Source organism: Echiichthys vipera, assembly GCF_963691815.1.
Source record: "Echiichthys vipera genome assembly, chromosome: 6".
Classification (NCBI taxonomy): Eukaryota; Metazoa; Chordata; class Actinopteri; order Perciformes; family Trachinidae; genus Echiichthys; species Echiichthys vipera.
Genome location: NC_139831.1, coordinates 23,029,329 through 23,055,910, shown reverse-complemented (window position 1 = coordinate 23,055,910; position 26,582 = coordinate 23,029,329). Strand labels below are relative to the sequence as shown.

The 26,582-nt window shown below is 40.8% G+C and overlaps 1 protein-coding gene across 1 annotated transcript in view; it reads right to left on the bottom strand.

Annotated features, from left to right (window-relative positions):
* The window catches only part of tenm1 (teneurin transmembrane protein 1), a gene marked incomplete at both ends in the record, with an annotated part of 163,404 nt that overhangs the window by 24,415 nt on the left and 112,407 nt on the right, over nucleotides 1-26,582 (bottom strand). Inside the window, 3 exons of the mRNA XM_083914792.1 lie at nucleotides 76-230; nucleotides 20,860-21,092; nucleotides 26,081-26,101. Of these exons, the coding sequence (XP_083770918.1) occupies nucleotides 76-230; nucleotides 20,860-21,092; nucleotides 26,081-26,101 (409 nt within the window). The remainder of the gene's footprint in view (nucleotides 1-75; nucleotides 231-20,859; nucleotides 21,093-26,080; nucleotides 26,102-26,582) is intronic.

Sequence of the window (26,582 nt, the reverse complement as noted above, 5' to 3'; positions counted from 1 at the left end):
GAGCGTCATTCAGAGTACAACATGTCGCTCTATCTCTCTCCCAATCATCTAAACTAGACTGCATTACAAGCTTACCTGGCTGATGTCCATGCGTGCATCACAGCTCAGCGGCTGCGTCGACATCAGTCCATTTGAGCCAATCATAGTGGAGAGCAAACCCCTCTCATTAATCTTCTGAATGGTGGTGCCATCAACGAAGTAGACAACACCTCTTTTATCCACTGCAATACCTGGGTGGGTGAGAAAGAGTAGAGGCAGAATTAGTTTTTGGAGATGACAGCGGGGAGCGAGCGGGGTTGACAGAATAAAAAGGGAAAAAGGAAAGAAGTGTGAAAGAGAGTAGGAGAGAGAAGAGAAGAGAAAAGAAGAGAAGAGATGGAGAGGAACAGTATAGGAGAGAAGTAAAGTGGAGTGGGCTTTGGAGAGGCGTCCAACTCAGTTAGACATTCAGCTCAGCATGCGGCTGTCTTATCAAAGGCACTGCACCACAGAAATGTAATTATATTTCCATTCCAGAGCCCACTAAAGGGATTAGAACAATGCAACTGGAGGAAGAAGTTATTTGTCACATTAGATGTGAGCAGGATGCCGCAGTGAACTTTTGACATTTGGCACTTGCGTATGTGCATTATAAATGTGCATCCCCGAATCATACGCGCACGTGAATGTGTGCCAATGACGTTTGCCTGTTTTTCCATGGCGCACGTGAACACATGCTTAGTAAGTTTGCTTTTGTATGAACAGCCTACACTTGAACACTCCGTGCAGCGGAGCTCTGCAGTAGACAGCGAACAGAGAGAGGAGGAGAGAGGTAAGTCCAGGTATTAAAGGTCAGGGCAGACTATATATCATCCGTTATGGAAGAGTAGCGGCCTTCATCCCCAGTCTCATCTCCATACAGAGAATGGTCCTTTGACTCAACTCCTGAGCCATAATCGTCCACAACTCAACCCTTACCTCTTATACCGTATGCTGCCAATTCTCTTTGATTGCTTTCCCTTGGCATCTGCAACAATAAGCCATATTTCAGTATTCCTACCTGACATCTCCAATGCATATGGCTGACTGTTGTGCCATTTAAAAATACATTGCGTTTATGGTTTATCATTAAGTCGTGTCAAGTTTATGTATATATCCCTTTATCTCAAGCATGCCTCAAAGGATAATGGAGACAAAGCCTACTTAAATATAACCACAATCAATCACAGAACTCACTGGTGCAATACAAGATGCGAGGGAACCATAAAAACAATCACATGGAACGAGGTAGCATGAGCAGATAAAAATAGGGCTACAACTATTATTTTCATTTCTGATTTATCCGTCACTTATTTTTTACTATCAATCCTTTATTTATTTAGTCTTTAACTTTTGGTCACTTTGTGTGCAGCAGAATAAGATGCAACCCAAAATAGACATACACCATATAAACTTGTATGCAAACCGTTGCCTATTGACACATGCTTATGTTGAGCCGTATTTCTGGCCACCTGATGAATGTCCAATGCTTTACTCTGTTCACCAGCTATTGCCATTCAGTGCTGAACAGTAGAGGCTGACACGAGAGCGGCTTTTAACTACTGTCCCTTCCCACTCCCACAAAAAACTTGCGTCCCACAGAATTGCGCATATATATTATATATTTATAAAAACAGATCTATTATTATTATTATGATTGCCACCCTGTCAGGTCCTTGACATTTTTTCCGGTCCCATCCCAGTCACGTTAAGAATAGTGAAATTGAGGTCCGAAAAAAATGTCTTTATTAGTGTTTTCACTAAAAACAGCTGTGGCTCTGTGTGTGTGTGTGTGTGTGTGTGTGTGTGTGTGTGTGTGTGTGTGTGTGTGTGTGTTGTGTGTGTGTGTGTGTGTGGGTGTGTGTGTGTATGAGAGATGCTAAAACAGATCATAGAGCTGAAAAAAACTGCAGTCAGGTGATAATTCTCTGTTGGTCCATCATAACTAGTGACCCCTTTCACATAACAGATAGTCTTTTAAGTTTATTAAAAAAAAAAGATAATTGATTAGTGCACCCTCAAAATGTCAGAACATAGTGGAAAATGCCCAACATTTCCCAGAACATGTGGTATTTCTTCAAACTGCTTTTTTCACCCCATTTTTTACCAAGAGAGGCAGAGTATAGAAGAAGCTGCACCACTGAATGTTTGATTGTTTTCCTTACCACAAGACTTAAAGAGATATTTTGCTGATTTTAATCCAAGTCTGTCTCACGGCAATGTGGGCATTTTGCGGATTTTGGCAGATCTTTGATGTTCTGTTCCACGGGGACTTCCGCCACAGAGACACGCCAAACAAATTTCCTCTGAACACAATGAATGCCCATGATGCAGACCAAGACTGAAATGGGTAAAGCCCCCCTTTAAACAAAGCATTGATTCTAAAATTTTCTAATTCATACATACATCAACTGATTAATTTTGGCTCTAGATATAATGGGCTTATTGGCCCATTAAGCTGCCTCCCCTGCAGCACCCCCCCAATAGAATGAAAATTCTAAAAAATATTTAAAGTGATCTGCCCATGCAGAAGAGCCAGCACATCATAATAAAAACGGACAATGGTGCGACACCATCAGTATGCAATATGGCTCCAGTTACTCCTTTCACATTCAGTCATCTCGTCCCATTTAAACCTTGATTTTTATTCTGGTTCTGTCAGTCATCTCCTTTCAAACTCTGTCATACTGGATTATGTGGAGATGTGCCTGGGTTCACTCTCTGAGCCCTGGATAGAATCGCTGCTGCTCTTTTCCCCTGGCAGCACTAAGGTCTCATCCTCCTTGACATACGATAGCTTTCTTCACACATGATTCCATTCAACATGTGCACACACACACACACACACACACACACACACACACACACACACACACACACACACACACACACACACACACACACACACACACACACACACACACACACACACACACACACACACACACACACACACACACACAGCACTCCGCCATCACAACTAGATTCACAAATGCCCTCAAACCAAGCAACCCTGGACCGACCCTGTGAGTCATAAATCGTGCAGGTGGAGGTGGAGAGGGGAGGAAGGCGGGGGGAGGGCCAGGGTCAGTGTGTTTCCTCCAGAGGCCAGAAGGTGAACTGCAGAACTCTCCCTCCTGGCCCCTTCATCATCCCTCTGACACAGACAGATTACACCACCCACACGGCCTCACCCCCTCCACCGACACCTTTCCTCTCCTCTTCCAGCTCTCCCTTGCTCTCCACGCACCCTAACTTGATCTTCTTCTGCTCTCTGCTCCTCTTCTCTCCCCTTGGTTTTTTTTTGTTGTCCTTTGCTTTGTCTTGCTCGTTTTGCTCCCTCTAACTCGCCCTGTATCTTATAAGTGCTAATCAAATCAGTTCCCTTTGACCCTTCAACAATGTATGGGCTCAGTTTCCCTCTGTTCAGCCCATTTTTTTTTTTTATTTCTTCCTTTCGTTCCTCTTTGCCTTTTCATTTCTCCTATCACATGGCATTACGCAGGAGGGACATCTCAACCCACAGCGCAGTCTCAGCCTACTAGTTCTGAAAGTCGGCACATTCTTCCAGCTCTAACACCGTCCTCGGATTCTTCCTACTTTCCTTGCACTTTCCCACCCATTCCTCCTCCTAGCACCCTAAACCTGTCCCTGATCTTAGAGCTCATAAATCCTGCACAAGGACATGACGAGGCAGCCAGGACTCCCTCTCAATACTGATTTCTCCCACTCTGTCCCTGGATATTACTCTTTCTTCTTGTCTCCCTTGGTTCTATTGACTTCCATCCTAAATTCCCTCTTTTCTCTCTTTCTTGCCTTTGTTTATGCTTCCCTGACACCCTCAGTATGCACGCTCTGTATCTGCATGTCTTATGTTCGCATATGCAGCATCTAAATGGCTGCCAATCTATCATCAACAATAACTACAGGACCAGGCTGACTTATTCATCCTCACATAAGCACAACAATGAAGAACGATTGCTATTATTGCTTGCCATTGGCAAAAGGATTTACGCCACTCTATGTGTTGTTTGAGAGTATTTTGCAATGTTTATTGAAAAGGCAGCAGATTAGTCCCCATTCTCCTCGTCAGGGGCTGGATTTGCTGCTGTTGTGGGTAAAGCCTTATGCTGCGTTAAGGGAATTTACAGCCCCTCCGAATAGCCGATAGATACTCACAAGACATCAAAAGATTTACCGTGTCTCCCTGGGTGGACCTGGCACTCTGATACTCATGTTTAGAAGCTGGCAGACACACTGGTGGAGAAATAATTGAGATAAATCTCAACTCCAGAGGGAGATGGACATTTGGCTAAAGTTGGGACTGGATTTTATCATCAAAGAAACGTGGATTAGATGGAGTTGGATTGACCTTGGAAGAACAGAGGGAGGGAAGAGGAGTGAAGGAGAGGATGATGAAGCGATGCTGTTCACATTCATTTCAGATTTAGATTTCGGGGAGAAAATGCAGCCAAAGAGAAAACGACAGACAGCACCAAAAGAAGTGGCAAAGAGAGGAGAGGTGGTGATGAGACAAAGGGACATGATGAGGAATTGCTTCAATTAACCATTACAGGCCAATCACTCTCAATCAAAGAATTTCTTTGTTCTCTGTCCTTGTCAAAATAATTTCAGTTATAACAGCCCCCTGTGGCATTGCAATGCAATACGATCTGATTAATGCCTTGGAGAGGGGTCTAAGAGAGCATCAGCATTGATTACAGCTATTTGACAAGAAGGAGCCACCAGGGATCTTTTTCTGAGCAAAGCGTGAAGCAGAGGTGAGAAAATGTTAACAATTGAGAAATGAGAAAGACTAGTTCTTACAAAAGTGATAGACTATGTATCTTATTTAGCAATAAAAGCCCTGTTAGCATACTGTGACATCAGGATGTGGTGTGCATGCGTGTGTGTGTGCTGCATATAGACTGCTAACACCTGAGCCCTCAAGAGTGCAGGAAGTCGGGGTTCTATTGTTGTTGTTCAAATTTCCCTTCTACAGTACTTTCACTCTTCAAATGCTGACAGCAAAGCTGCCAAAAGAGTTGCCTCTATGGATCAAAGCAAGAGGAATTGTAAAATTGTACAGAAAACAAACACATCAGTGTCTGTCAAGCGGCGAAACCACCATAAGTGCAAAGTAAGCACATATTCTGCAACGGAAACCGATTTAAAGCATCTATTTATGGAGGTGTGTGCATACTGTGTGCATGTATGAGAGTTCCATTTACCGCATGTCTGAAAACTTTCACACAGCCACACATGCTTATATACAAACACATAGCAATTGCCAGCAGCCTGAGGAGTGGAGTCATTCAATCAGCCCTCACATATCCCCAGGCACAGTGGGTGTTAATAATATGGACTGACATATTATTACAGCACCTAAATGATGCTAGCTGTAGCTGATTATAGCCGATGGCGCCTCTGTACAAAGTAATTGTGTGAGACTGACAGCTGAATGTAGACAGATGGACAGTTCACCTAAACAACTGGTCCAAGTGCAGGACTCTGGCCATAAATAAAGGCCACCACATTAGCTGGGGGAAAAGCCTGGAGGTTTCTCTAACTGCTGAAGAACACACTGTTTCAAAGAGTCTTTAGCTGGCTGTGTGGCTTACCGTTCCCTTTCATCACTGCTCCTTGAGAACGCACAATGCTGTTTATATGCGAACATGTCAATATACAGTATATGTGGATGTGTGTGTATGTCAACGTGTTGCAAGCTTGTGTGGGTGTGTGCGGTGAAGTAACTAGGTGAAAAGATAAGGCGTGGCAGTAAATCACATTGTGCAAATATGCAAATATAGAGCGGATAAATCAGGGTGTCTGCAGATGGGAAATACCCCCCCCCCCCAACACACAGACACACACACAGACACAGACACAGACACACACACACACACACACACACACACACACACACACACACACACACACACCTTTCCTTAAGACACTGAGTTTGCCCATGTGCAACACTAAAGGTGGGGTGGAAATAAACCCGCTCACTCAATCTCGGCACTGGGAAACGGCTCATGTGCACCATACTGATTTTGTGTGCAGCCGTTTTTTGACTGCTAGGTTGTGTTCATACAAGCTTGAGTGTCTAACAGTGTGTGATTTCACACCTGCATTAAAAAATGACAGATAGGAGTATGAATTGACTATGCGGCAATCAATCGCACACAGGGACTCTGTACATATACTACATCAAACACTGTTCTGTGATCTGTGACGTGCACATCTATGAACTTCAGTTGTAGTACAAGAGCTCTTTCCAGTGGCTCTTATTTTCCACAATCAAACACTTATTATCAATCAATACAAGATAGCACCAATGAACGAGGACAGGCGTGTATTTCTGGTAGATCTTTGGTTAAGCAGTAATAATTCATGCCTCTTGTAATTAATTATTCATTAAAGCCCCACAGAACAGACAGTGGCTTAGTAATTAAGTCTGAATCAGACACTGTGGCTCATCTAATTATCAACCACTATAAGTTTGTTAACATATTAACCCGCATTAATTAATTATTGATAGCTGCCTTTTTTTTAGATGTTAGTTCCCAACGACACATGTATGCCGAGGCGGGACGTTACGAGCATGCAGGAAACTGGGAGATTTTGCAATAGTTGCATGCTAATTTTAGTGTGAATAAACATTTTTTTTGGGGGGGTGAAAATATGCGACTTGGCAGTAATTGCCTTGTTTGATAGCAAAAGAGAGATTCAAAGCAATCACAGAGGCAGCAGACAAACTCAATTATAAAAGCAATTGAAATGCTTTGGACTAGAAAGCCCTATGAAAGGCTGAGGGGTTTGGATCAGTGCGAAGCGTCTGCAGATTATGTCGCACTGTTTAGAACATCAAACAAACACAAGAAGGTCTATCAATAGAGGCTCTTTTACCAAACACGCCATCACAACAAAAAGCCAGTGAGGCTCTACAGTGGGAGAAAGAAATGGGATCAGATGGAAGGGAACAAATGTTATCACGACTGAAAAAAAGTCAAAAAGAGGCACTAAACTATAGATTGCAAAACTCTACGCGCAGCTTGCACCCAAACAAAGTTTCCAACAGTACAAAGACACAAGTGAGCCAGAGGCAAATACAGTAGAGTCTTTATCACAGATAGCTGGCTTTGCAGTTATTTCAGATTTTTCTTCTACATTTTCCGAAAGAACTGTGTTAGTGCTTCCTTAGAGGGGGGTCGGGCCACTGGTCTCTTAGAGCACTGCAGGTGATAATGGTACCCAGGTGCAAACATTTACTGGCTCTGTTTTTCCATCCCGATAACAGCAGCTGATGCCCCCCCCCCCCCACACACACACACACACACACACCTTACCCCCCCCTCCCCACTCTCATACAGACAGGTTCAATTGGACTGCCGGGCTGAACTGTGCCTGCTACCATCACGCTCCTTATTCATCTTTCTGTCAGGGTGTTTTAAGAATCAAGGTGAGAAATAACCTGCATGGGCACTAGCGTTTACTGTCCCTCCCCTCATAAGAGCCCCTCGAACCTGGACAAATGTTTCCATCTGAATGAGTGTGTGTGTGTGTGTTGGTCATTCACCTCCAGTCAATGCAATTTATTCCTCCGCTGTGGCAAAGCTCCGCTATACTCCTGTCAGCTTGCCAGTTTCCCAGCGGAGGTTGACAGGGCAGTTGCCAGCAGTGTCCGTCTCGACCAGTAAAAGTGACACACATGTCAAATCTTCCCATGATCATGCTGATGTTGTCCACCTGACATACCTTTAACAAGGTACCCATAACTAACTCTATGTCCCTGTCCAGATTAGGCCAACAGACCCAGAGGCTGTCCGTTAAAAACAAGCATGCACAAGCACGCTGACTCGCACCATCGTTGCACCTTTGATGCACCGGCTCAGCCTTTGGCCTTGAGCCCGCATCTCTTATTGACTCAGGGCTTCATTACACACACAGTGAGCTTCAGTAATCTCTCTGAAGCTACCCTACACACCCTGACTACAAACAAGGTAGCTGTCAGTCTGTAAAGTGTTTTACCTAATGCTTTACTTGAATATCAGGCATTTTACAGGTAGACTCTTGTTTTAAGTCAGCATAAATTTGCTTCTACTAAGCCCATTGACTATATTGTCTTTGGTCCTTCGCAAATCTTGGCAGTGGGCAACTGTTTCCTAGCAGAATATCTATAAGTCCTCGTCTAACCCAAGGTAATTAGGACGCAGAAGAGCTACTTTCTGAGAGGACCCCTGTTTTTCAAAGTAGCCCCAAGACACGTCATATTCATTTATCCAGACAATGAAGTTCCAAGAACATGACATTGCATGACATTGGGCTCAATGCAATGATCCATCTAGAACTGCCATCAGGCCGTCAACTCATGTTTTAATGTATGAGCCAACTTTTCTTGCCTGGGTTTTTGGCTCAAGATGACATTTCACTTCAGGTCAGTGTCCGCCTATTTAGCTTTCTGGTCAAGGATAAAACCTAAACTGTGTTTCTCCTATTTATTTGACCGTATCTCAACCATATGCAGTTGAATGGAGGAACACATCCAATATCTCTAAAACTCAGTGAAGTGGAAAGGAATTGTTGGCAGACCATTCAGAAATGACCCGTAAATAGTCTCTTAGAATAGGGACCTTGCACAAACTAACTCAGTGTAGTGCTTGTACTGTATGTTATTTCTTTTATATGAGTGGATGGATATTGTATTTGCACCTGTCGGTCTTGCCGGAATTGCCAGACCATCTGAACACACTTTACTGTAAGCAGCTTAGATACAGAAACACAACGTGAGATGTTTCTCTAAATTGCTTTTTACAATTGTGACCAAAGTTTCTGAGTAGTTTCAGAGTTTCTGGTGTTAGATTTAAACCAATCCTCCAAGTGCCCTAATTTGCATTTCAGTTGAATTCTCACAATATTACAAGATCAAGAGAGAATTGCAGAATCTTAAGATTAAACAAATTTGTCTCGTCAGGTGTTGTCAAGTAGTATTTCCCACCGCACTGAAACCTTTGTTTTGTTTTCTCTCTTCTACCGACTGACTTCAGCAAGAGTTTGATAGAAGGATGGTTCATCCAATCAGCTGCCAGGTATTTTTTGCAAGTGCCTGCCCTTTTCCAAACCGTTTCCAATCACAGCTTCTCAGAAGGTTCTGTGTAACAAACTATCTGTTTTGTCAGCCAGTTGCCATATGCCACCATCAGGCCAAAGGTAAGATCCTATTTTGTGCTGTGACTAACTTATGTTTTGAAAACGTTTGTCCAAATCTGTATGTAGGTCAAGAAAAAACACAAATTAGTCATAGGTACTGTGAATTCAGCTTCTGGTTTGAGTTTTGTTAACAATATTTTTGGTGTTTGACAGCTGAGTCCTCATTCTTTTCGGACGCAGCTGTCTTATCATATCCAAGACTTCACCAGGAAAACAACATTTGTACATGACAGATGTCCCCCCCTACATTAAAGTAATAGAGTTATTTTATTTTGAAGAACCGTTAGGATGCCACTCATAGACACAACAATGCCTCTAATAAGTAGGGGGCAGTATGCGACCTCAAAACAGCAGTCTAAATCTGCGATAAAATGAAAGACTAAGGTGAGATAAATACAGCAAAAGATGCCCTGATACAGCTGCAAGCGAGAAGAGCGAGAATAAAAACTTAAATTGAGTATTAGGGTCAATGTTAGATAAAATTACAATAATCTCATATTTAGATAACTAAGTCATATAGGTTTCTTTAAATCATATTATGAGATTTTTATACTATTTTTAAATCGTCACCTATGTTTTCCCTTACATTAATTAAAACATTTGCACAAAAAATTGGTGCAGAAAATACCACCCGAGTGCAAGAAATTAAGTATTTGACACTCAAAGGAAAACTGTGCCCTTGTACAGAGTACTATATCATTGTAGAGCATATTTCATTTTCATCAAACTTATAGATAACGTCATGTTCAAGACCATGCATGAACACTCTAAAGTGAGAGTGTACAGTATGTGTTATTTACCAAAACTGACTTCCTCATGTGTAACAATGCAATAGAGCTGAATAGGCTTAACAGTTTCTCATAGTAGTGAGTGCATAAGAATCTTGCAGTTCTATCAGGCACACTTACATCACACACTGCAGACTGGTCGGCTGTGACAAAGTCAGCAGTAAATATGCAAACAGGAAATCGGCCACATATCTGCAATTCTTTCTCAAATCATGTAAAAATTGCTCACTGGCTGGACAAGTCCTCGATGTACCTGTGTGCTGTTTGTTTTGCTTCATGCTCTTTTACTTGGCCCTGCGGATTTGCCGTTGGCAGCTATATTCTCAGCATTAGTTTTGAGAGAAAAACAAGTCTGTCAGAATTTCTTATTGTGGCTGCTCGGTGATGCATGTCTGCTGCACAAACCATTGCCGATATTCTAATTATCATGGATGCTGCAGTGAGAAAACAAGCTGTGGTAGAAATAGCATGACCCAATGGCGTATCTCTAATTTGCATTATCATAGAGTATGCTGCTGTTTGCCTTGCTGTGTGATTAATTCATGTGTGTATCATTAATGCTGGAATGTCCACGGGCAAAGACAAAGGCTCGGTCAATGTGAAATGAAATACAAGAGCAGGCTGTTAAAAATTGCACACACATATGCACAGGCAAAGACACACACACACAAACTAAATCTTAGAGCTAAAAAAAACAGTGACTTATCTGATGCCCTTGTTTTGCGAAGTAGTACTCTGTTTAAACCAACAGAACAATGGTAGTTGACCCTCTGAGAGGGAAAGCAGCCACAGGGCCAGTTTAATATGCAGATGAGGTTTGGGACTGCTGCACGCTGCAGGATTTAGATGCAAAACATTCAGTCCTCCCCGCCTATCTCTCTCTCTCTCTCTTCAGATCCATTTCATTCACTCTCTTGTTCTCTCTTTCTCTCCATTCTCTAGTTTTCTCTATAAATTTCACATTATTTTTTCATTCTCTGTTGGGCTCACTTTCACTCTCTTTCCGAGCTCTCTCTTTTTCTCTATCAATTTAATCCGCTCCCCCTCTCTCTTCCTCTATTTTGTGAGACGCGACAATCACTCTGCACAAATGCTATGGGAGCCAGAGGTAGAATAACAATGGCATATTCATTCCAAAGTTATAACGCAGAGCAGCTGGCATAGAGGCTACACAGCCCTAGGAGATCTTCTAACTTCACTGCTGCAGCTAGCAAATACAGTCTGGGAAGTGGCATTTTCCAGAAAAGTGAAAGGCAGGCTGCAGTGATTAGAGCCACTCAATTGCAGGACACTATGACACTGCTGTAGTAGAAGCAGGGGACTGGTGTTTGCTGAGTTAATGGTTTGAGCATGGGCTTGCTGACAGCATTGGATGCGTGATTCACACTGATGAAACAAACTGTGGAAACGCTCCTATGCACACTTCTATGTTTTCAGCCATTTCTGTAAATGAGACCGGCGCCCAATGTGTAAAGATATTCATTTGCCTAAGCTGCTTATATGTGAACAGCCAGCCAAGACAGATACTGTACAGCATGAAGCCTGGCTGTTGTGGTCTGAGGTTGGTGGCCAAGCAATGATGGTGCCATGTGAAGCGTATTTGCTCCTGGCTGTGGCTTTTTTTTCCCCAAAAAACTCCCTCGCTGTTCAACATGCTAATAACCGCAACCGGTTTAAACCCCGCCGCTTCATTTGGCGCCCCGGCCCTGAAATCACAACTCCGATGGCGTGCCTCGAAGCTGTGGGGCTGAGTGAGATGGGGAAAAATGTGTTGCGTCGGTCTGTGTGGAAATAGAGAGACACGGAGAAAAGGACAGAAAGAAAGCAGAGGAGAGAAAAGAAGAGAGGCCGACAGGGCAAGAGGGAGAAATGTGGTGGCAGCATGTCAGCTTCTGATAAGGGCATTAGTCTGCCCCCTGTGGGCCGGAGGGAGAGAGTGACACGGCAAGCACACACAATCACACACACACACACAATCACGCACACACAATCACACACACACACACACACACACACACACACACACACACACACACACACACACACACACACACACACACACACACACACACACACACACACACACACACACACACACACACACACACACACACACACACACACACTTCTCTCTGTGGATATCAGCTTTGCTGTCTGGGACCAGTCAACAAATACCAGATAAGACCTGCACATGGCAAACAACAACAACTAAACTCTCAATCACTGGAGTCACTCTCTGAACTCCTCTGTCCAAACATACACATGAAACACAGTTGTTGTTTTTTTCATACACACAACTATTATTTACCAAATGTGTAACCCTCATGTTGTGAACAGGAGGAGTCCAGAGATGAGAGCCAAGGCTGTTGGGTCCTGTGGGACTGATGCCTCTTTCATGTCAGACATGGGATCCATCCTAAATGGAGCAAGGCCTTTTATTTACTGAACTAATTGACTGCAGTAGCGCATTTGGAGCCAACTCTAAACAATACCCCAGATCTTGTATTCATAAGTGAGTGTTTGAAGGACACAAGATAATCCGCTATGGAGAGACTATAAACTTGGGCAACAGCAGTGTGCTCAATAGAGCTGCAGCATTGTTGGCTAAATTTAAATTATGGATTACTATGTAACTACTGTTTGCCATGTTGTAACAATATTATGAGTCACAGTAGGCACCTCTGCAGCAATGTCAACACCAGGGCAAAACCATGATTCATTAGAGAACGACAGAAAGAAAGAAAAAGAGATGGAGGGAGTGGAGGAAAAGAAAAGGAAGGTACTAATTTGGAGCAGGGAGCTCACCAGAGGACACAAGACAAGATCAATGCCGGAGAATCACAGAGCCACAGCTTCAAAAAAAAAAAGAAAAAGAAAAAGAAAAGGAACGGACAGATATTTCTCTGTGAAGTCTACAACTCATTACCATCGGTAAGAGGGTGCAGGGAGGAGGATGACTCTGGGCTGCAGCAGATGGATGACAGGGAACCAGGGGGCTCTAGTCAGAGATCTCTAGAGCCTTTATAAGAGCTGGTTAGTCAGAGCACAATGGCCACAGAAGAGTCTGTGAAGTGCAGTGAGTCAAAGAGGATAAAATACCTGACCGTGCGTGAACAGGAGGAGTCTTGGGACAGAATATTCTATTACTGTACAGAGACAGAGATACACCAAGTTCTAACGTGAAAGGGGCATGTGTACTGAGAATAACAGTCTTCAGATCATCTGTCAGATTGTTGCAGGAATCAGCTCCAATCTTGTTTTTCTCTTATCATCTTCTTTTGCTTTTCATCATCTTCTCCCTCTTCTATCTGCATGAACTCTGAAGTTTGAGGTTCTAAAAAAAAATAAAGTTCTGCTTTTAAATTTGGAGATGCTTTTGTATTTAGAAGCAGTGACATTTGAAGAATGGAGACACTTCTGTGCTACATTTGTTTGCTGTGCTCCGTATCGACTGGCTGTCTGCCTTCACTGTCAGACTGCATTGCACGCACAAGCTGAGTGTGACTGACAGAAGAGGCCAAGTAGGACTGTGGGTGTAGCATGAGTGACAGGCCTGTGGCTAAATCTCCTGTGCGACCCGGGGACTAAGAGGTGGCCAGGTGTGTGGGTGTGATTGGTGAGGGCAGTAAACAGATTTTTTCTTCTTTCTGACTCCACATACTTTTTGAGTGAAGGTAGCCCACACAAGACTAATCTAGTTCTATTAAAGCCTTTCTTAGATATATATCAAATATATTTTGAATAATCAGAATATATATATTCTGATTCAACAGAAGAACAGTGGTGGAACAAAAAAACACATCTGGTATGTTAACCTCTGCATGTGACATGCTGGAAGACAACACAACACAACACAACATGTAATAATTGTCTTGTGCGAGCGCTTTGCATCCATGTTGAGTTAAATGACACACACATTTTAGTTTATTTTCATTCAGTCTAAGTGGTGGAAAGATAGTTCAATTATTATTAATAATTATTATTTCTAACTCATTATTGTAACTTATTAGCCAACACCATCACAACATTGATGAATGACAGAAAATATTGTTTCCTCCTCCTTGAAATTGTTCTTAATTCTTCCTCTTGCCCCTTTCTCTCATTCATATTCCCAGTCATTATTATCAGGCATGTATTCATATATATATATATATATACAGTATAGATTTACACTCTATATTAGAATACAGATCAAATGAAGATATCTAGGATGGAATAAAACTACACAACTATAAGAAATATGTAATTTAAGAAAAGCTGAAAAAAAACAACAATATCCATTGGAACTATTACCGATTGCAGTATATAAACATGAACAATAATGTGTTATTTTACTGTAACTGGGGTACAGGAGAGCATAAAAACAGTTTGTCTTGTAAAGGATATTTTCACTTTATCAATGTTTCTAACATTGTTGATACTTTATCAAATTAAATATATTGTAAATATTGAACATGTCAATATGCAAGCAACTGTTTTGTATCATCATCATCATCATCTTCATCGTTATCATCATCATCAATGAAAGTTATTTGTATACTGTACATCTATAGTTGCAGTAGTAGCACTAGGGTAGTTTAGTTAGTTTAAATGGTACGATCATTAGAGCAGCAAGCCGTAATCACCAGTGCAAATTCAAGGTTCATGTTCATTAGTCTTTTCAACCATAACAAGCCACCGGAAAAAAAAATACTGTTTAATATGAATAAATATATCTAAAAACTCGAAGCACAGCTAAATTAAATTTGTTCATCTCTCAACACTAAAGCCATGTTGGTTTCAATGTCCAAACTAAGTTTGTCACAATACCAGACCTCTAAACTTCAAAAACAAAGCTATTAGTAAAAAATGATTCCCGACACCTCTTTTGATAGCACGTAAAAATAATGAACGCTGTTACAGCCACAGATTGAGGACAGGATGATTTTCTGGTACACATTTCTGGTATTGAAGAAGTATCGAAGTATCTATACTTTTTATACTTTTACCTTAGTCCAAAATGTTGCACTTTGTGTTGACATACTTGGTGTCTATATTTGACCTCCACCAGAGCAGTGGCCGCACAAACCTCCCTAGCCGCAGCTGTCCTGTGGGTGACAATGCCTTATTGGTGACAGAAGTTAGATCAGTGAGACTTGTTCCAGCTAACAGGTTGGGAAGAAAAAAAGGAATGTAGTGTAGCTGCACACCAGCAGTGAAGACACACTGCCGGAATCCAATCCTGTCAGCTAATAACCAAGGGTATAATGATTAACCAATTTAAATCGACACTCCAGGCTTAATGTCTCAAATAAGTGTGCATTAATTCAAAGAGCTGAACTGGGCTAAAGCTGGGAGGGAATCAGAGCAAAATCTGCAGACTTCTCCGCATTAGAAAAGCTTAATATGACAGGCTTTTTTTTTGGTATAAGTTAGCGCCTACAAGTTCCATTTTCTACCGCAAGGGAAGCCATGCATACCCTATTAGTCAGGCTATTATTGTCATTTTCATAAAAAGACTACATAATTTCCCTTGTCACAGACAAGCATATGCATTCCTGTATTTTTATCTTGTAGCCAGCTTTTACCCATTTTTAATGACAATTTCTTGAAATTACAGAATCCCTCATGGTGCAATCGTTGGTCATTTTGCGTGGTGTGTACCGATCTGCTGCTGCTGCTGCACAGGCATTTATGCCTGTTAAAGCCAGGTGAAGTTGGCAGGACTGTGTGGGAGTGTACAGCCTGTCTGATTGACAGTTCCCTGACTCTCCTGTTAGCTTTTTTTGCATCACCTAGGGTGAGGCAAATTATACACTCATCATTCTTAACCGTATCTTGAATTTAGTGACCTCAAGTAACTCCCAGCACAGCCCCATCTACCTTCAACCTGATGCCACATTCACCTCATGGGATAGGTGGTAGCAATGGGTAGGATTACCTTATTTACAACTTGGCTGTGGGAAAATGAATTTACAACATAGCACTAGGGATGACCCAGAATAGTCAACTATTCGTCAATTTGATCCAAGCAGCCTGATTCGGCTGGCAATCTCATGTAAGAAAGGATATTTCCATTCGGGCTATATGGGGGTGCTGAATGTCTTATTTTTATATAGAATTGATCGATTTCTCCCCAAAACTTATGATATAAAGCCTATTTTGGAATATTCAAGAATATCATAAACTATACACTAAACTATAATAGAAATGGGGCGAATAGTTCTTTTTACAGCCACAAAAAGGAAGCAGGCTGACTAAGTGACGGATTCTGTCTGTCTGCCTGTCTGTCTGTCTGTCTGTCTGTCTGTCTGTCTGTCTGTCTGTCTGTCTATTAATCTCCTTCTTTGAGTCTGCTCTTATCCGGATGGACAGTGCACATACACACACACACAACAAACAGCGCTGTCACAACAGCTAAGTGATAGTCATCATGAAGGCTATCTCGGCCAGTAACGTTGTTGCTTTTGCTATTTGACAGAGCTTAAACACTGGGGGCAAAAATAGTACTGATAACTTGTGGTGCTGGGAATCTTTCAGCTGATTAGTCTGTCTGGAAAAAAAGCAAACCACTGTCAAAAATAAGGAATAAACAAAAGAAACATGATATGACTATCAGCCAAATGTAGGCAAGACTTGACCAATCAGATATGATGTAAATCCTTTGTGCTGTGGTTCAGGATCACAAGGTGACAAGTGTCCGAGAACAAGACACTAAACCCCAAATTGCTCACAATGGGCAGGCCAGCATCTTGGACGGTGGCTCTGCCACCATGAGTGTGTGAACGTGTGTGTGTGAATAAGTGGTTGAAAGGCAAAAGGTAGATATGCACTATAAAAATGCAGTCCAGTCACCATTTAGCTGGTAACACCCCTATATATTCATTGATTTTTAATTACTTTGAATGACAGGCGTCCATATTTGTTTGGTTTCCAGGTACTTCCACATCATTATTGAGTGCCAAGTCTGATATAGTAGAGCTTTCAGTAAAAAATGTGCAATGATTACAAAGGAAAATGTGGCCATGTGGAGAAGTGAAAGTGGGTGTGCTGCAGTGGGGCTCTTCATTGTATTCTGTTGAAAAATGCAGTATGTTGAAGAAAACATGAAGATGGGTCCTTGTTCTTGCCAGAACAAGGGCCATCTTCTGCAGATAAGGAACATCTTCAACAGGCATCTTTGTGTCCAGACACAATGAGCTTTCTATAGAAAGGTTTTCAGTGGAATTCATCTGTCCTATAATCGAGAATTTGTAACATTTCTCACAAGAAATGGGTTTCAAATGAACAGCAGAACTTGTTTTTCTAAGCTGAAGTCCTCAAAGCAGGTTTTACTGGTAACTCAGAAGATGATATTTCCCTTGGGTTTGTTCTAAAAGCTACAGAAAGTTCTGTATGTCACGTTTAAACACCACCAGCTTCCACTGAAAAAGCCCTGCAGACATGAGGTCACTGTGTTGTTCAACCCTGAAACTTGACATTTAAGTCATTGAGGTGGGATGTTATACCCGTCAGAAATGCAATAGCTTCCATTTTCTCTTCAATTTGGGGAAAAACCGCTCAGACAGAAAGTTTTGAAGCGCTAAGCGAACAGCCCCAAAAAAAGGCTTTAGTACTCACAATCATCAAAAGTGGCACCAGCCTCCGACAGAAATGTATCTCATCACAACTGTCATGACTTCTGAGCACATTTCACCCACACTAGCACACAGAACCACAGTGGATTATGCAGTGGTATATCAGATCGAGGTGATGAGTTACCCCTTGTGTCCCTGTCATAGAAGGTGCCCCGTCCATGCTGATTCATCCACAGCAAGTGAAATGAATTGTTCCTCTTTCTGCCATCACAAAGTCGCTGGAGCAAATCTTCAGCGAGAATCTCTGTTCGTCCTGAGCGCGGTTTCTGATTTATTTTGTTCTTGAGTCCATTCTTTTGCTTTCCTTCTAGCTTGGCATCAATCATGTCACTCATGTACACTAGACTCATTAGTTCAGTGTCTGAAAGGGCTTCTTGTGTTTGCAGAGGACTCATACTACTCTCAGTAAAGCCTCCATTGCCAGCTCTTGCTGCACCATTGATTGCTATGAGCTTGATATGACAACTTCGACTGGTTTAGTAATGTGGTCGTTGCCTCTGTGTTCTGGGGATAGTATTATTCAAATAAGTAGTTTGTAGGGTTGTTTTACGTTAACACCCTTCACTAAAGCCACTATTTCAACAATCATGGAAATCCATTGGCTATAGGTCTGGTGACAATTGAGCTCGGGGCAATGGCCAATATTTCTGGCTGTATCTGTACGCCTATTAGCCTTCTGAGATGCGAGAATGGAATTAAAAATGAATGCAGATATATATATTTTTAAAAAGCTAATAAAAAGCTAAATCATCATCAGACGATAGACGATGGGTTCAGAGGATGCGATTCCGCCTGTTTTGCTCTCCACGCTGACCGATTACCTGCATGAAACCAAAGCCAGTTCAAATATGATTGATCAGTACTATTGAGACTACAAACGGAAACCAGAACACTTCCGGTAGCAAAATCCTCTGTTCTGCATTCATACACAAATTTCTGTTTAGAGAAATTACTGTTTCATTGCAAATAAAGCACACTGGTCTTGTGCATCTCTAGGGCAATCCTCTCATCCTTAAACACACTTCTTCACTGTCAACCTTTCTCTTTCCTACTGGTTAGTTTGAGCATGCCATTTCAACCGGCGCTCCTCCATCTGGTCTGACAACAGTGGCAGCTATGGCAGACAGCTAAATGATGGCAGTTGAGGTAATGTGATGACGATGTGTCACTCGAAAGTGGTCTGGAATGGTCTGTGAAGTGTTCCCGGTCCAAAATAATTGCATTTCTGTCAGGATCTGGACCGTAGTCTGTATGTATTCAATACACCTCATTTTGACTTGTTATAGCAAGAATAGCACAAGTGCAACTAATAACATTAATAATGGCCTCATTCCATTGGAGTGTCCCAGTAAACCATGACAGTGCGCCAGCATGCACAATATCAGGGTCCTGAAACTGGAACACATGATTGTACTGCTGCTGTGATAACTTTAAGTCACACCTTCCTCCTGTGACATGGCAAAATGTCTGAGATGAGTGTTTTGGCACACAAGACAGAAAATGTCCTCTTTTTTAAACTAAAAAACACTCAAATTCTTCTTCTTATTATTAAATTACATAAATAAAAAGTAATTACATTCAACCTCAACGAACAATGAAAATCCATAAAATTGGATGACTGAAGAGAGGAAACTTTAAGAGATTAATATTTAAAAAATGCTGATGGCATGGTTAAAAAAGAGGCACAACCTGCATGAATCAATCCACCCCAGCTGGTGTCAGCAGTACAGGTTGCTGGTGGGGATGTGTGGGGTGTTTTTGTTGCAGAACACAGTAATGCTGTTGAACCAATTAAGCATCATTTTAATTTCACAGCATATCTGAATATTTGAGAGCTCACAGCGAAAGTGCTATTTTAAAAATCATATGAGAACCAAAGCTTTAAATGGTTGTCTCTTTAGTCAAAACATAACATTTAGTCATAACATAAATACCTGTGTACGGTTTACGCATAGGAAAACTGATATCCTCTATAAACATATTTTCATTTTAAAAGGAAATAAAGTCAGCAATATCATTTAGAAAATAAATGTATTCACAGTGGGGTTGTACTGTAATTATCTTTTGTCTGACAAAATAGAACATTAGTTCAGTGTGCCTGTTATCCAATAATCAATAATTTATACATAATTCAATATTCCGGGAGTTGACAGAGTGAAAGAATATTTCTAAACAAGGACAAGCATCAAGTAGGTTTCTGACTTTATAAACAGCTACCACCCGCTGGAAGGACATGACATGGGAGGAATTTATAGATGTGGTTATATTACCTAGGATTATATGTGTTATATCACAGCAGTGTGACCAACTTGGATTGATGGATGTGCTAACAAAACCAATATAAAATGTGATGACAGTATTGCCATATGAGAAAAACACCCTCCCACATGTATTTCAGATATGCTTCGAGGAGAACGATAGATAGATTTGGGCTGATCAAAGTGACTTTTTTATGAGATTGTGATAATAGTTTATGTGTATCCCAGGGCTGGGAGAAAATTTCATATGATAAAAAAAATAGAGACTCATATAACAAGATATCGAGATAAACAATTCATTTTTCTCAAATATCTCATTAACAAAATATTTCAAGATAGTATAATTTGAACATTGCAGTTTTGTTTTTACATCACACTATTTGTGTGTTTGTATAATTTCACTTCTTTCTTTTTTTAAAAATGTAATTTGTCAAGTACTTTATTTCCCACAGGAGTATACAAAAGGGTTGAAAGTGGTTATTACATATAGACTATTTATTTATTCATGAATTAACGGAAAACTTGCTATATCTGGATATATTTCGATATATCAGGATTTAAGATTCTGAACATATCGCCCAGCCCTAGTGTGTCTCATGACGATCACAAATGTGATTCTGAATGTTTCACACTCTGCAGAGTACAAGTATATGTGGAGATGTGGTGAATACACGCAGACTACATGTTTTTTCTCTTTATGAAATCAGGAAAATCACAAATTATTCAAAATGTCAGTGTGATGAGCTGCTTCCGTACAAAAGTATTGACCTTCAGAGAGAAAGTCAAAGCCTAGTCCTCCAGCTAGGTGTACCAAATATTACTGAATAATGATCTGTGAGTACAGATCACAAATTCTCCATAGCCTGGAGGAATGGTAAATGTAATTCATGCTCAAAGCAACAGTGTGTAGCAACTGTGATCTGACTGAGAAAGTGAAATTCTTCAGATGTAGTCTCCATACTCTCCTACCTCGAGGGTTATTGAGTGCAGCTTCAGCGGCCTTCCTGCCCTCTCCACAGTGGCTCTGGTCAAAAGGTAGACACTGCTCCCCTGTCCCGGCCACTACCTCCAGATTGCGAGATGGATCTTTTGGCTGCCCAAGGTTCCTCACCCGGTACACCCTGCGGCTGCTGGTGTCAGACACGTAAAGAACCTCCCCCATGGGATCCATGGCCAGGTAGTACTTATGAGCAGGGCTGGTGCTAGTGAGATAAAGTACAAAGAAACTTATGTTAGAATGCAAAGAGTTTAGATGGTGCACATAACTATTCTAACGATAAACAATGTTCCAAAGAGCATTTAGTTTTGGTTTTAGAAAAAGGTTTTTTTCTTACATACGTCCTAGCCTAGTTTAGGAAACTATAATATTACCTAGCATTCATGACCACCATTAATTGAAGTAAAGGCATGTTGAGGTCATCCCAAAGAATAGCATTCGTATGAGACCTGAGGAGTTCACTTGTGCATGTTCTGTAACAACAGGACAAATGTCTTACAATTTCAATAGCACAGATGCCCACAGCAATACCTCATTCTTAGGATTTTGTATCACTTCGCTCAGAAAATGTGTTAATAGGGTTATGAACTTGAAGTATTCAACCAATTAATATGTTCTTGCATGTCACTACTAAATTATAAACCCATGCAGCAAAGTCAACCCAAGATAATCTCCACACACCTTCAAAATACTATAGACTACATGAAGAAAGAGCTAGCATTAGAACTTTGTGGATTTATGCCTCTGCCAATCAGTCAAGTTGCAGTTCACATCCAAACTGTCCAGACTTACAAATATATGTAGTGAAGACTTTGAAGGAATTTAATAAAAGGATGTGTGATCGCATCACAAACATCTTCAATCAGACAACACAGAGGAAGCAAAATGGTGCCCCTGGATCCAAAGGCATTATAAGGCTCTCGCTAATATACTAGGCTTTCTACATTACTCTTAAACCTACTGTATAGAATAGACTGTATACTGCATAAACCTGATGACAGTTTTTCTATCCACGTTAACAATATAACAATGTGTGAACACATTCTAAGGATTGACCAATATGGCTGATACTGTAGTAATGCTAGTAGGTCAGTGAGGACGATAACCAATATTAGCAACCAATGAACATTTGCATTCATTGGTTGGTTGGTACATTTGGCAAAATTTAGAATAGCACAAACTAAAACCAAAACTTTGTTTAGATATCAGGAAAGCTATTTTCCTCTTTATTTGATGAAGATTTAAAGGAGCCTTGATGTCAGAGCACCTCAGTTCAGGGTTTATTGTATGGCGCTTAATGCTCAAATATAGTATCAGTGCAAAATAACAATATGCAGTGAGATACGATTGCTTACAATAATGTCAGGGGGATGTTTTTCTATCTTCAGCCAAGATATTGAATTGATATTCACATGTTCTTCAGGATAAATGTGCCCACGTAGAGATAAGCAGAGATAAGGACCCTTATGTGTAAATGTAACAACATGAGCCACTCATTCATAAATACAACCACAAGCTGCATGATTATACAATGTTTTTGTGATATGTTACCCCTGTTGCAAGACTGTAGTGATGCATATTGAGAATGGGTTATGCCCTTGTGCAAGTTGTACGTGTTTCGTTTTTTTTTTTGGGAAGTTTTGAAATGTTGTCTTTAATGGTTAATATGATCCTTTACCACTATGGGACATGTTCCACAATAATAATAAGCAAAATAAACTGAGAGCAACAGGAAAACAGGACAGACAATAACAGGGAGTGGGGATAACATGCAACAAAAGGTCCAGACCAAAATTAAACCTCGGACATTCGTACAGCTAAATTTGGCCTAAGCCAAATGAGCCTGTGGACATATTATTGTCTATTGTTCTCGCTTTTATTGTTAGTTTATGAGAGGTGAGAGTGGAGAAAAGACCGGAAGTATACTCAGCATAAGGCCTAACAATACAGTGTGTTAACAATACAGGTCTTTGTCCTCAGTTTAAGCCTCAGACTTTAGAAAGCACACTATGAACATTGACTTCATTTACCCTTCTACTGACTGTGAGCTGTATACTGTACTGTGTGTAGGAGGAGTACCATCAATGTGGGGGTGTAGTCTTACAGAGAACACTTACTTATATAGTATGTCTTACGTATAGTCTGCAGTTCATTAATTACAGGAAAAACCTTTGATAATGTCAGGTTACTGTGGTGTATTTTTTAGACTTGAACAAAATTATAGTAAAAAAAAAAAAATTTGCACTTTGAGCATTATAAACTAATTGAGATCCAAGCAATTTCTTTGTAGCGTGAAATTCTGTGTCAGCCTGGTTTGGTCAAAGGATTTTTGCCAATTAAACCTAGAGACACTGTGTAAAAGTGCCTTTTTTTTTTTGGAAATAAAAGGGAAATTATATGGAAATAAAAGGGAAAATTATATAAAAAATATGTAATGCTTCTGCACATTCTTCCTCAATTACTACATTATACGCATTTTACAGACCTAAAAACCTTTTTACTTAATTTTCCTGCAGAACATTCTGCCCCCACAAACCCCTAGTCTCTACAGACAAAACTAACTTCCGATAATAGCCTAACCCTTCTCCCAACCTAGAAAAAAAACCACTGCAAGGGTGCTGTCAGTCATCTAGTCCATTAAGTGCATAACTGTTTACAGAGCTCTGCACTGAACTGAACATACATAATTTAAACTTGATCCTAAGAGAGTTACTCACAGAGTTCCAAAGTGTGCCCGGTGCATTGCACGGTGCATATAACTGATTACAAATCCCTCCACCAGTCTTTTTCTCAGTTAGATGCTCAGAGCTCCGAACACATTTAGCCACTGTAAGTGAAATGAACAACAATCACAACCCCGGAACAGACAATGCTCCCTTGCTCCCTCCACGCAAAATAACAAAACAATGATCAGAGGTGATAGACACAGTGATCTAGCAGTTCCGGGCTGTCTTTCTGAATTGACTGTCTGGGCTCTCAGATAATATTGTAGAGGACTTTCTCCACTATTTGCTTTGCTCCTCGCTAAAACTGTGGAAGGGGAAGAATAGACAATGGTTTTACCATGAGTACATCCCATATTGTCTCCCCTCAGAGAACACCTTGTTTTGAAGCCCCAGTGCCTGATAGGCACTTTGCTGGGAAGAATGTAGAGTGAAAAGCTTTGAAAGCTGTATATGGATGAATAATTAATGTATTTGACTTGGGAGAACAATAGTATAGAATAAAAGAGAAACACTAACATACTTCTAACAGTAAAAGCTACTGCGAAGAAAAGGGAGGAAGCAGGAACTACAGGAGAAACCTCCAGGGTGAGAGTATCCAAAGTGCCTTTAGGAGAATCCAGTTTGTGTAGGCATACAGTAGCCTACACCTTTGGTTCCCAACCTAACGTGATCTGACGTACCCCCCTTCATTGACACCAGGTCATGTTCCAAGTGAGCTTGGCGCTTCAGTCATTTAGTTGTTAACCTACTTTAAGGTGACTATATCATTTTTAACTGTTTAACTGCTTTTAGTTTTTTCAGCAATTCATGCATTGCTTTTTTCCCTTTTACTTTTTCATTAACTATTTCATCTGTTTTGAGTGTTTCCCATAACCAGAAGCGATCCATTACATTAGTTGTTTGAACTATTAACTTTATTGTACCCATTACTTTTAGCTAACTATTTCAACTGTTTCCCTTAACATTAGCCAAAATGTGTCCATTGCTTTTAGCTAGATGTTTCAACAGTTTCCCATAACATTAGCTTTAATGTATCCATTACTTTTAGATAACTATTTCAACGGTTGTCTAAAATTGTTAGCAAAAATGTATCCATAACTTTTACCAAACAATTTCAACTGTTTTTCATAACCATTAGCTACAATGTCGTCATCAACAAGTTTGACTGTATATCCACTGGCTATTTTAGCCTATGCTGGACATTTAATTCATCATTTTGCCTTTGTAAGTTACTTCAACTGTTTATTACTTTTAGCTATTTGAACCACACATCCATTACTTTTTCAACTTATTCTTGCATGCTAACTATTTTTCACGCACATACAGTGTTTGGGGGTTAGAGCTGACTCTGGCTGGCTATATTTTTTCAAGCTTGATTTCTATTTCCTTTAATTAGTTGAGCTGGCACAATTTTTACACTTAGCCCTGGGCAACTGCTGAAGTACCGCCTGAGGTACAAGCACCACTGGTTGGGAATCACTGGCTGAGGCTATACAATTTAAAAAAAAATTTTTTACGGTTCGTGCACCCCAGGCCCTTTTTCATTTTCACACTTGAAGACATATGAAGAATCCCACCCATAAACAGACAACCAGGTTATCCTTTTTGCATGGTTGGAAACTTTGGCATACTAGAGATATGGCATCTTGAAAAATCCTCTCTCGGATAAATCCTCTCCCGCAAACACCCACACGCACGCACGCACAAGCACACGAGCATGCGCACACGCACACACACACACACACACACACACACACACACACACACACACACACACACACACACACACACACACACACACACACACACACACACACACACACACACACACACACACACACACACACACACACACACATACACACACACAAACACACACACACACACAAACACACAAACGGCTTGATGATATGATATAACCCCTGATAGTGGCAAACAGACACGGCGCACAAACATCTACACTGACACATACACACAGACTCTATCTATCTAATCTTCGAACACGGTGTAAAGAGCTCACACCACCATCAAGGCTCGGGGCCAGGGACGATGTGGAGGCCATACAAGGCCTCAGGCTTTTAGCCCTGCTCAAGAAGCGAGTGAACCGCTGCATCCTCCAAACAGATTTCCAGTAATCCTCTAAAACATGAAATCCTTGACATTTTGGCCGATTTCCAGTTTACAAATTTAATATCTAGTGAAAATATCTGCCTGGTGAAATTTTAATGGGGATTTTATAGATCTGACTGCAGTCTGAGTATATGCAGATTTTGAATGTGTTGTGTTTGAGGGAAGAGAGAAAGTCAGGTCAATGCAATAATGGAATATGCAGCAGACAAACTAAAATAAAATGCTGTGAGGAATTTTGCAACGTGACCTTTCTGTCTTATCTCTGGATACATGTTCTTTTTGTGTACGGGTGTGTTGTGCAGGAATATAAAAGGAGATGTTAATCACTAGTTCTCACCTGTGTCTGGTGTCCCGGTTCCTGATAATACGCCATAAAGGAGCATTTAAAGAGGAGAAAAGAGAAGGTAAAACAATTATTTATGATGCTAATGAGAGTCATTTAGAATTTAATTCGCTACAATGAGTCAATTTTTTTCTCATAAAGTGAGATTAGGGTTGATTTAGACGGCTGTATTGTTTCACATTAAATATTAACCTAAACAGGAAGCTTTTTGGCATTTCCTCCGAGGACAGGGAAGTATCAAATACAGACACTATGAAACCTCCGTCTAAACCAGAAATATTAGTCAGAGATACAATAATAACAGAATGAGAGAGTAAAGTTACACAAGGAGAACACTCTACAGGACAAATGACTGTGCAATCCCATCGAGATTCTATGCTTGAGAAAATACAGAAATAGGGAATGTAGTGCCTGCAGCGCAGTAGGAGATATAATCGTCATAATCCACAGAAAAAATATTTTTGTTTCATAGCAAAGACTTTGAGCTTCTCTCACA